Source organism: Triticum urartu, chromosome 5, assembly GCF_003073215.2.
Source record: "Triticum urartu cultivar G1812 chromosome 5, Tu2.1, whole genome shotgun sequence".
Taxonomy (NCBI): Eukaryota; Viridiplantae; Streptophyta; class Magnoliopsida; order Poales; family Poaceae; genus Triticum; species Triticum urartu.
The window spans coordinates 509,866,781-509,879,547 of NC_053026.1; the positions used below are offsets into that span (position 1 = coordinate 509,866,781).

The window sequence follows — 12,767 nt, forward strand, 5'->3', positions numbered from 1 at the left end:
GCTTTTGTTTCCTGTTAAAACAAGCGCAGGGAGATAGTTAGAGTTGCCTACAATGTTTCATCCCAATCTTTGATGTCAGTGTATCTCTTGCCTTGATAAACTTTTGTCAGAGTATCACAGATCTGTGTTTTCGCACGATCCAGATCCCCTTTTTACCATGACAAATAATTGTGTTGTGCTGTTCCAATCTCTGAGCTACATACATTGCTTACTGCCCTTAAAACCCATGTAGATCGGCCCACCGAAGCAGCATAAGAAGGGTGGCATCAGGGGTTTCATTGAAGCCATCGAAACCTTGTGGCGCAACACATGGGACAGCGTGATCGATTTCTTCACCGGCAGATCATGCAGGTAATAATGTTTTCGGTAGTAATTCGGATCCGGCTGTGCCTCTTACTCTTTCTGATCATTTTAGCTCATCTATCTATTCCACTCCCTCTGAAACAGCACCAAGTGCACGAGCTTCATGCTGATGGTAACAAACCTAACGGGGAGACGTACTGGACTGGACTTCCGGCGGCTGCCGGCGACTGGCGTGATGCCGATCCCCTTCTTCCCCTCTTCTTCTCCTTCCTCTCCTCCACCCCACCTTCTTCCCTAGCTGATCCACTCTTCCCTGCTCTGTCGCTACTTCTATCTCTGTTTCCTTTCTCTCAGATCCCTCTCCTTTCCCCTTGTTCCTGCCGGATTCAAGCCGGAGGCGATCTTTCTGACCGGATCTGATGCGGCGTCGTTCGATCCGACCGGATCCAGGGCTTCCTTGTCTCCTCCGCAGAGTCCATCCCCAGCCTTTGTTGTTCTTTCTACCTTTCCCGTCTTCCACTCCTCCAATCCCCTTGTTTTTGTTTTCTGTTCCTCTCAACTTGTCCCACTTATAATCTTCGATTCAAGTTTCCCAAAACCTGTTTTGCTGGATCTGCTTTTGCGCAATCTTTTTGTCTGGTTTAAGCCCTCTCTCTCGCGCAGGGGTCAGCAGTGCATCGTCCTTAAGGATCTTGGGTGCCATGAAAGCTATAGCGTGGAATTGCCGAGGCATGGGCCGGAGCCTCCGCAATGATCGTATGCTATTTCTGGCTAATCTGATCCGTTCTACTAAAGCGCAGGTAACTTTTGTTTCTGAAATAAAATCTTCTAAAGTGCGATCAATTGATCTAGTTAATAGATTTGATGTTGCCAACAGTTTTGTTGTTCCTTCGAGAGGGGCCTCTGGAGGGCTCTGGCTAATGTGGAATGATGATCTCAAAGTCACTATTCATGCTGCTTCCTTCCACTATATATTAGCTACTGTACTTCATGTAACCACTGGTGTCCAATTTTGTTTGGTCTGTATATATGGTGATCCCTATCATAGACAAACTACTGCCATTTGGAGTGAGATTTCAACTTTTGTGTATGATAATCTGGGTCTGCCCATGATGTGTATGGGAGACCTTAATGACATCTTGTATGATACGGATGGTTGTAACGGCAATGTTAACTATTATCGTATGAATGTTTTCCGCTCTCTTGTTAAAAATTGTGGATTCTATGATATAGGTTTTAGTGGTCCTGCGTATACTTGGCGTAGTAAACAACACACTTCGAAACCTATTTATAGACGCCTTGATCGCTGCTTGGTTAATTCTGAATGGTGCATGCATTATCCTAATACTAAAGTCCTCAACTTGCCTATTATTCTTAGTGATCATGCCCCCATTCTAGTGTCTACTGAAGGTACTTTTGTTAAACCTAAGCAAACATTTAAGTTTGAAAATTGGTGGCTGCTGGAGGAAGATTTCGCTAGTTTTGCTAAATCTGCATGGAATAATTGCTCAGTTCACTCCTTTGCAGCCAAAACCTCTTATTTGGCAGGTTCCTTAAAGATGTGGTGCAAGAAAAAAAATCCTCTCCAGCAGGATCTTCTTGACCTAGAATCGAAGATTAATCAAATTCAACAACTTCCCTTGCAACCGCAGAATCATGCATTGGAAAGTTCTCTTATTTTCAGGTATGAGCAAACTCTTTCTAAGCTTAACCAATTCTATAAGCAGAGAAGTAAGAAAGGTTGGGCTACTGCTGGAGATCGTAATACTAAATTTTTCCATCAAGCGGTGGTTAAACGTAGGAAGAGGAATATTATTTGTTCTGTTAAGGATGAGAATGATATGATCCATTTCAAATCTAGTGCTATCACTAACACTTTTGTTAATTATTTTCGTTATATTTTCTCATCTCCCGATAATAATGCTGATAGGCCTTATCTTGATACACATTGGCCTAGTGACTCTCTGGATCCTACCTATGCTCTTCCTGATAAACATGAGGTTTTACAGATTCTCAAAGAAATGAAATTGAATGCTTCTCCAGGGCCAGATGGGTTTAATGTTGAATTTTATTTGGCGGCCTGGGACTGGATAGGAGATGAAGTCACTCAACTTGTCATTAACTTTTACACTACTGGTATTTTGCCTCCACATATTAATGACACTAACATTGCTCTTATTCCGAAAAAGCTTGTGCCTCAAGTTCCCATGGACTATCGCCCTATTAGCCTTTGTAATGTTGTTTACAAAATCATTGCGAAGTCGCTTGCTAATAGGATCAAGCCTCATCTTCCTGATTATATCGATCCTGCTCAACAAGCTTTCATTGAGGGTAGACGTATTAGTGATAACATCATTATTGCCCAGGAGATTGCCCACTCTTTCTCTCTTAAATCTTGGAAACACAGTGCTTTCATGCTTAAGATAGATCTAGCCAAAGCTTTTGATCGTCTAGAATGGAATTTTATTGTGTCTGCTCTTGCTCGTAAAGGGCTGCATGGTCACTTCATTAATTTAATTCATGCATGTGTTTCTTCTCCTACGTTCTCTGTGCTGATTAATGGACAACCCTCTCACAAGTTTAGGAGCTTTCGAGGTATTCATCAGGGCTGTCCGATGTCTCCTTTTTTGTTTGTTATTGCCATCAATGAATTATCTATTGCTCTCAACGAAGCTCTTGCTGCTCATCATTTGCAGGGTATTTCGCTTGGACCAAATTGCCCTTCTATCCACTCTTTGTTATTTGCAGATGACTTGATGGTTTGTGGGCAAGCCAGTCTTCAAGAAGCTCGCACTATGGCTCATCTTATTAATCATTTTTGTTCTATCTCAGGTCAAACTCCAAATTGGGCCAAATCAGCCATTCTTTTCAGTTCTCATGTTCCTCAAGCTATGATGCAGGATATTAAGCAGATTTTCCCTGTTTCTAATCTGGATAGCAATTTCACTCATCTTGGTCATCCACTTGTTCTTCCTGCAAAAAGAAGAGTTGCTGCATATAACTTTGTTCTAGACAAATTTCTGAATAAGTTGCCCATTTATAAAGCTAACATGCTTTCTCATGCTGCCAGACTTGAATTGATTCGCTCGGTTTTCTCGGCTATCCTTGTCTATTACATGGCTAATATCTTGTTTACGAAGAAATTCATTGCTAAGCTTACTGCTGTTATTAGGAATTTTTGGTGGACAAGTGTTCGAGAAAATGACTCAAAAAAGAGTCTTTGCCTTAGAGCATGGAAGGACATTTGCAATTCAAAAGATGAAGGTGGCTTAGGTGTCAGAAATTTAAAAGCTATTAATGAGAGTCTTCTTATTTCTGCTGCCTGGAGGTTAGCCAAGTTCCCTTCTTCTCACTTGCATCTTGTGCTTAAGGCTAAGTACTTTCATGATGCTTCTATCTGGACAGCTACTGCTATTTCTCCCAAATCAGCTTTCTGGACCTCTATTTTGAAATTGTTGCCTAAACTTAAAGCTCATTCTTTTTATCAGTTATCTCAAGGTAATATTTCAATTTGGAGCACACCTTGGTGCACTCTTTGGAGCTCGGTTCATGATCATCTTATTGCTCAACAACCTGGTTTTATATATCCTTCTTTAGTTAAAGATCTTTGGCTTCCAGGTCAAAAAAGTTGGAATCATGATCTTGTTTTCTCCCTTTTCCAGCAACCTTTGGCCTCTCTCATTGTTCAAACTGAAACTATTGATGACGAAAGTCCAGACTTGCTTTGTTGGGATCTTACCCCTAATGGAATTTGTTCTTCTAAATCTGCATATAAACTCTGTTTACAGGAGATTCATGCTAATCCCAGAAATGCGCCTGCTACTCTTCCTTTGGATTTGTTAGATTTTCTCAAATTAATTTGGAAACAGAAGGATTTGCTTCCTAGGGTCAAAACTTTCGCCTGGAAATTACTTAGAAAGGCCTTGCCTACGGGTTTGCGAGCTGGTCGTTTTTCCATTCATATTTCTAAAAATTGTTGTCGTTGTGGCCAGCAAGAGGATGAGTTCCATCTATTTTTTCTGTGTAACTTTTCCCGTGCGGCTTGGTTTTCCTCTCCTTGGTTCCTTCGATCGGATGCTTTAATTCAGGGCCATTCCACTATGCATTCTGTTCTTTTTGACTTGCTTCGTATGGGACATCCTCATGGTTCTATTTCTAGTGTTTTAAATTTTTTGTGGTGTCTCTGGAAGGCTAGAAATGATTTTCTCTTTGATAGAAAAAAGGCTCTTCCCCACCAAGTTCATATTGCAGCTCTTGCTTTAGCTTCTGATTGTTATGATAATCTTCCATGTTTACCTTCGAAGCAGGATCAAGCTCATAATCAATTGCCTCCTAATCAGCTCCCTATGCAAGGTAGAACGCTTAAGACAAATCTGTTAATTGTTGGCCCTAAGATCTATTCTGATGCTGCTTATAGGACCAAGAAAGTTCCAGGTTTGTTGCAAGGAGAGGTTGCTACAGGTGTGGGAGTGTACATCTCTATGCCCTTCAACCAAAAGGAAATTAATGTGCAAGTTCAAGCTTCGGCTTCTCCTACTTCTACTCCTCTGCAAGCTGAAGCATTGGCTCTTTCTTTTGCTGCTCATCTTGCTTCTCAATTCAATATTGCGCAGCCCACTTTTCTTTTGGATTGTCTTGCTTTAGCTTTGGCTGTTGCCTCAGGTAATATTTGTGATTCTGCCACCCCTTGGAATATTAGAAAGTCTTTGGCTAGCTTTTTCAAATGTACATCTAATTTGCAACCGCGCGTGTTTCATATTTCTAGAGAAATCAATGGTATTGCTCACAATCTTGCGCAACAGGTTTTTTCTTCTGATGGGCACACTCAACTCTCTTGTTTTGCTGCTACTCATTCTCAAGTTTCTTGTCCTGTGTTGCCCCTTCTTTCAAATTTCCAGATTCAGGGTTTTAGAATTCATACTATACATTGCTACTAACAACCTTGTTGTGCATGGATCTTCTGCTTCTATTCACAGTGTTGCTGTGCTGGCTTCTATACTCTCTCTCTCTCTCTCTTTTAGGATGCGCCTTTGCCAGATTAAGGATGGTCTTTTTCAACCTGCTGGTTTCTCACAGGAAAAGGAATCCTCTTCCATGTTGTGCATTTTGCAGAGTTTGCCAAGCTGAGGCCAGTTGACGTCTTAAGCTCTGCAGGATTAAATTTAGAGGCTTGTATTACACCTGCATTTGGGTGCTTCAGTACACTTTCAAGTCATCTTTGTTTGGCACACTTGTTGTTTTAGTCTGTCTGTTGTCTGTCTTTCTGTTCTTCTGATCATGGTGTTCATCAGTTGGGGTTTCCCTCTCTGTCTTTCAGGATAGTTCCTCAGCTCATATAGCCTTAGACTCTGCTTCTCTTTCTTTCAATTTCTTGGCAGGTCTATGTAATGCTTGATGTACTCTGTCAATGAGCTGAATGAAATTGGCACCTGTTGGTGCCTTCTCTTGTTCAAAAAAAAAAAGTGCACGAGCTTCTTGGACCTGAGCTGCCACATCCAGTACATATGCATCGGCTGGCTCGTCATGTTCGGCCTGCTGCTCACCACGCTACCCGCTGGTCCGTAAGCATTTCGTATCGTCAGGTGGCTATTTTTCTTCATGTTCACGACGCCGATGCTCATTTTCTCCGTGTTTTGGGGGTTGCAGTCGCGGTGCTGCTGTGGCTGCTCCACCAGAAGGGCATGTTCGACCCGCTGTACGACTGCTGGGAGGACGTGTTCGGGCCGCCGGAGGCCGCGCACCCAAAGCACCGGGGAGGCCCAGGCCACCACACGCACGCCCACGCCCACGCCCACCACCACCACCACCACCACAGTAAGCACCCGCACGCGCACAAGAAGCGCAGCAGCGGGGCGCCCGGCCAGCACCACCACCACGTTCTCCATAGGCACGCGGCAGCCGACGGTGGTGAGCGGCACAGGGACGCCGGGCACAAGCACCACCGCCACGGCAAGGCGCCGCAGAGGGAGAGGGATGACGGCCGCGGCGCGGAGTACAAGGAGCAGCGTGGGCACCATGAGAGGCACGGCGGGCGCGAGGGCCGCCACCACTCCCGGGCGGCGTAGAAGACGGACGGTTGTGATCAATTGGCTCAATGCCGGTCGATGTATGTAAGACACTTAAAGGAAATTAGGAACTCGTTGCGACTTGTGTGATTCATGTTGTTCATTTCTGTTTGCCGTTGTTACGTTGTCCTACAGAACAACTTTAGTTCTTTTGACATGAGCATCCGTGACAATCGACCGCACATCAAATAAACACAGAGATGTGCATAACAGGCGCGAGTAGAATTGGTGACAAACCAACATCTCAATCAGATAAAAATTTCACATCAGCACAATCACAACTCACAACAAGCACAGATTATTAATTTCACATATTATTGTCTACTTGGCGGCACCGGGATTGTTCCATCCCGCTCACTAGCTCAGGGCCTTATTAACTCAGAGCGGCGTGAAGAAGAACACATGAATCACTTCTTGGGCGGTGGAGTGAGCGCCGCCTTGAGCTTCTGCACGGTGGGCAGGTCGGTCTTGAATGACTTGGCGAGCACGGCATCATCGACGCCGGTGCCGAACACAGTGACAGGCACGGACACGGTGCCAGGCGCGGAGCTGCCGAACGCAGAGAGCGCCACGGCGGGGCTTTGCCCCGGGTTGGACTGGTAGTGCACCAGGCCCTTGGGGAACACAAACATGTCGCCGGCGGCCAGGTCCTGCGTGTAGAGCTTGCCGGCCGTGTCGACGAAGCCGACGGAGAGCGCGCCGTCAAGGACGAGCAGCAGCTCGGCGGCACGGGGGTGGGTGTGTGGCGGGTTCACGGATTCGGAGGGGAACTTGAGCATGGCGTAGGCTACGCTTTGCCCGTTGAGCGCAGGGAATTCCACCATGGTGGCCTTGGTCACCGTGAAGTTCTGCGTCCCCGGCATCGGCATCGGCATGGTCATGTTGCTGAAGCCGGTGTAGGTGAAGAAGTCGCCGGTGATGTTCATCGGTGGCATGCCGATCATGGAAGTCGGCACTACGAAATCGCTGAGGATGTCCGGGTCGCCGGCCACGGCGGCCAACGGCACCAAGGCCAGTGCAACCACCACCAACACCAAGGAGTAGTAGCAGTTGATGGACGCCATTGGAAATGGATGTAGCAGCAAGCTAAGCTAACAGTTTAGCTTTGCTAACCGATTGATTAAGGCTGTGGTTGTGAGATGCTGTGGTTGAACGACTTGCTGTGTTAATTTATACGGAAGAGGTGGGCTAGTGATGTGATGGAGGGTTTGAGAAACCAAGGACGATGGATGCACATTGTGGAACAGCAAGCTGTAACCAGCTAGCGTTAATTGACAGTTTGACACACATCTGAGGAAGAATTAACTGGCCGATGTTATGCAATTCTTGGTGTCTCCAAGCATATGGATATACCTGCAATGCAGCGCGGAATTTATTTTTGCTTCCATTATAATGAAAACTTTGGTGTGTGTCCCTCAAGAAAGAAAAAAGACTTGGGTGTGTGAGTGTGTCTCATCCCCAACTTCATTAATCTGAGAAATTTAAAAATGTAACAACAAATATATGCATGTAATTTTTCCAAAGTCCAAACACAAAAGTCTAACCTATGTATGCACTAGCAATTTACAATAACTATGTTTTTCTTTAAGTCTAGAATATGTAATGTATGAACAAACCAAACTAGCAGCGAGTCGCCAATTGAACCAATCCGAATCAGGCCATACAGCAAATGATGACATCATTGAATATGTCAATTAATCAACATGTTGCACGTAATGATTGTGAAATCATACTAACTAGAAGGATTAGGCACGCTTTGCTGCGCCGTTTATGTTGTTGTGATTTCATAGTGATCAAAATTGGGTTGACACGTGGGGAAGATAGTGAAGTGTTTTTTTATATAATACAATGTTTTGATGTGTTTTTTGGCAGTATGATTTTTGTGTTAAATGCTAATCAACCCATACGTGGAAAAGTTTTCAGTGTTGGTGGACGCATGTACTATATTAGTGTTGCAGTGCACGTGTTGGCGCTGGTTTGTTAGTTGGGAGGGTGTGTGGGACAGATGTGTTTCTATAGAATGGTTGTTTCCAATTAATTTGACAAGTTGTTGGTCCAGTCAAAATCGTGAATCAAATCCGAGTGGTTGTTTCCAATTAACTTGAGAAGTTGTTGATCCAGTCAAAATCGTGAATCAAATCCAACATTAAATACCTCAACTGAATGAGAGAGCTCCTGAGAAATCGTTGACCCGGTAGAAATCGAGAACCAGTGAACTCCTCAATTGAACGGGAGAGCTCCAAAATTAGGCAGCAGGGTGCATTAGATAGATGATAAGAGAATTAAAGACAGAGCCCCTTAAATCATTGACCTGGTCAAAATTGGTGACCCAATTTCAAATTAAAGACCTCGTTGAATGTGTAACACCTCTGGAGGGCTCTAAAAATTAGGGAGCATGGTATATTAGATGATAAAAGAATTGAAGAGAGAGCCCCTTAAATCATTGACCCGGTCAAACGGTGATCCAATTCTAAATTGAAGACCTCAATTGAATGTAAGGCCTTAACAATTAGGGAGCATAATGTATTAGATATATTGTGCAATTATTGTATACATACACGCTGTTGAAAGTATTTAAAAATATGATGTATTAATTTATAGTAGTAAAAGGTTTATATTCAAATGCGAATCATAGTTTTATATAAGGATTGAAATGCACTCTCAAACTAATTGCACGATCTGATACGGGAAAAACAATAATGTTAGACCTACAAAGAATCTACAAAACGTTTAACTTTCCAAACTAACTCTCTCTTGAATGGGGCTTGCTGACTACCAGAATAGTAAAAACTTTGTGCATAAAGACGCAACGAACAATATATATTGTAATGCAAAGATACAGTTAACTATTTCAAAAATGCGTTTACAAAACTATATAAAACTCCGAGTGGATTCAGTGGGACTCGTACCCTCACCCTATGGAAAATTTTGGTTGACATGTGGTCACCAACTCACCATTCAATCCTCCTGTAACGAATCTGTCTCTCCGGATATGTGATTCCAACAACACGCAATTAGTAGATTTTAGGATCTCATTTGACAACGCTAAGGTGCCGGCAGCAACACCCTTGAGAAGCGTTTGCACTCCTCTGGACAATGTTGACAAGCCGACGAGATTAGAGTTTGGTTGCGCACGTCGTCTCTTTGGGGAGGTGACCGAGACATGCTAGCCTTTTGGCACTCTGGTGACCTCCTACCCTACCCAACAAGCCGTTGACATTTTTGGCGACTCCATGAGGGTCTTGTGAGCCTGAGTCTCCTGAATCTGTATGATCAGGATATGCAGTGCTTTGTGGTTCCATCCATAACCCGGTACAACACCGTCTTCTTCTTATGGTTGTCGGTCCCTCTAGATTGACATCACTGATGTATCATAATAGAGTTTGATGCCTTTCCGGTTGCATGCCAAGGCCAGTCGACTTTGCACACGTTAAGAAAGGAAGTAAGCCCTGCCCAAATTTCATAAGGGCGACACTCTGTGCCGGTTGACGGCTGAAAGGATCGAGAAGAGGGGTCTAGAGGGGGGGGGATTAGACCCTTAACTAGTAAAAGTGGTAGTTTTTAGTTTCTTCAAGTTAAGGTTGAGTTTAGCACAAGTTAAAGGGCATCCAATACATTTCAAGTATGCATGACAAGAGTATAAGCAACGAAAAGAGTAACACATGCAATTTGCAAGAATGTAAAGGGATGGGATTGGAGTGTGCAAACGCAATGGAGACGCGGAGAATTTTTTGCGTGGTTCCAATAGGTGGTGATATCGTACATCCACGCCCATGAACGGTAATGGTTGTGCGAGTTCACGGAGGACTCCACCCATGAAGGGTCCATAAAGAAGCAACATTGTCTATCCCACCATGGCCATCGCCCACAAAGAACTTGCCTCACTCGGATAGATCTTCACGAAGTAGGCGATCTCCTTGCCCTTACAAACTTCTTGGTTCAACTCCACAACATGTTGGAGGCTCACAGGCGACACCTAACCAATCTAGGAGACACCACTCTTCAAAAGGTAATAGAAGGTGTGTTGATGATGAACTCCTTGCTCTTGTAATCTAAATGATAGTCTCCCCAACACTCAACTCTCTCTTCATAGATTTGGCTATGGTGAAAGGATTTGAGTGAAAGGCAACTTGGGGAAGGCTAGAAATCAAGGTTCAAATGGTTGGAATGGAATCTCTTGATCTCAACACATGAGTAGGTGGTTCTCTCTCAAAAAATGAATGGTAGGAGTGTAGGCATGTTCTGATGGCTATCACTCAAATGGACAAGGGGTGAAGGGGTATATATAGCCTCCACACAAAATCCAACCGTTACACACTTTTGACTCATCTCGGTGGCACCTATTTGGAAACTCGGTGACACCGATCTGTTCAAAAATATGAATGTTAGGAATCTCAGTGGGACCGACTGGAACAACTCGGTGGGGCCGATGTGCTAGGGCTTAGGGCAAACTTCATCTTGATGGCGCCGATTGCATCAACTCGGTGGGACTGAAATGAAGCAATAAGCAACAGAGAATCTGCCATGCCAACTCGGTGAGATCGATTGCATGAACTCCATAGGACCGAAGTGAATGCAACAGATCACAGAGCGCTGGCAAGGCCATCTCGGTGGGATCGAGATCCGTATCGGCGTGACCGAACTATTAAGGTTTATGGCAGTGGCTATGTCAAATGAACTCGGTGGCTCCGGGTAGAAAGAATCAGTGGGGCCGAGTTTGGAATTTAGGTTTGGACATATTTGGATAGAGAAAGTGGCTGAGGGTTGATGTGGCTTGAGACTGCGTCGGTATTTCCCCAAAAAGGAAGGGATGATGCAGCACGGCTACGGTAAGTATGTTTTCCCTCAGTTACGAAACCAAGGTTATCAATCTAGTAGGAGAACCAAGCAACACTATGTAAACCATACCTGAACATAAAGAACAAATACTTGCAACCCAACGCATAAGAGGGGTTGTCAATCTAAAATAAGTAAAGAAAAAGTGCAACAATGTATTTTGGGGTTTTTGGGACAATAGATTTGAAAACAATATGATAAAAGATAGACTGAGGGGCCGTAGATTCCACTAGTGGCTTCTTTCAAGAAAATAACATACGGTGGGTAAACAAATTACTGTTGAACAATTGATAGAAGAACAAATAATTATTACGATATCCAAGGCAATGATCATGAATATAGGCATCACGTCCAAGATTAATAGACTGACTCCTTTCTGCATATACTACTATTACTCCACACATCGACCGCTATCCAGCATGCATCTAGTGTATTAAGTTCATGGAGAAACGGAGTAATTCAATAAGAACGATGACATGATGTAGACAAGATCTATTCATGTAGGAATAGACCCCATATTTTTATCCTTAATAGCAATGATACATACGTGCCTTGCTACCCCTTCTGTCACTGGGTGAGGACACCGCAAGATCCAACCCATCACAAAGCACCTCTTCTCATTCAAAAAAAAATCAATCTAGCTGGCCAAACCAAACCATCTAGCTACTGCCTACGGACCCGTAGGTCTATGGTGAACTACTCACGCATCATCGGAGGAGCACCAATGAGGATGATGAACCCCTCCGTGATCATGTTCCCCTTCGGCAGAGTGCCGGAACAGGTCTCTAGATTGGATCTCGTGGTTCTGGAACTTACGGCGGTTGGAATTGTGTTTCGTCAACTCCCCTAGGGTTTCTGAAATATTTGGGTATTTATAGAGATGAGAGGCGGTGGAGAGGACCTTCGTGGGTCCCACAAACCATCAGGGCACGTTAGGGGCCTCTGGCGTGCCCTGGTATCTTGTGGACCCCACGGGCCTCCCCTCTGGTGCTTCCTTGGCTCCCAAGTTTTCTTCTGGTCCAAAAAAAATCTTCAAAAAGTTTCGCTGCGTTTGGACTCTGTTCGATAGGGATATTCTGTGAAGTAAAAAACAAGCAAATAACAGCAACTGGCACTAGGCCCTATTGTTGGAAATATGCCCTAGAGGCAATAATAAAATGGTTATTATTGTATTTGCTTGTTCATGATAATTGTCTATTGTTCATGCTATAATTGTATTAACCGGAAACCGTAATACATGTGTGAATATATAGACCACAACATGTCCCTAGTAAGCCTCTAGTTGACTAGATCGTTGATCAATAGATGGTCATGGTTTCCTGACCATGGACATTGGATGTCATTGATAACGGGATCACATCATTAGGAGAAGGATGTGATGGACAAGACCCAATCCTAAGCCTAGCACAAGATCGTATAGTTCGTCTGCTAAAGATTTTCTAATGTCAAGTATCATTTCCTTAGACCATGAGATTGTGCAACTCCCGGATACCGTAGGAATGCTTTGGGTGTACCAAACGCCACAACGTAATTGGGTGGCTATAAAGGTGCACTACGGGTATC

The 12,767-nt window shown here is 44.0% G+C and overlaps 1 protein-coding gene across 1 annotated transcript; it reads right to left on the minus strand.

Moving 5' to 3' along the window:
* Positions 1-6,589: 6,589 nt before the first annotated feature.
* LOC125556483 (germin-like protein 9-3) lies at positions 6,590-7,488 on the minus strand. Its single transcript, XM_048719211.1, has one exon. The coding sequence runs from the start codon at positions 7,430-7,432 to the stop codon at positions 6,776-6,778; it is 657 nt and encodes a 218-aa protein (XP_048575168.1). The 5' UTR covers positions 7,433-7,488; the 3' UTR covers positions 6,590-6,775.
* Positions 7,489-12,767: the final 5,279 nt, after the last annotated feature.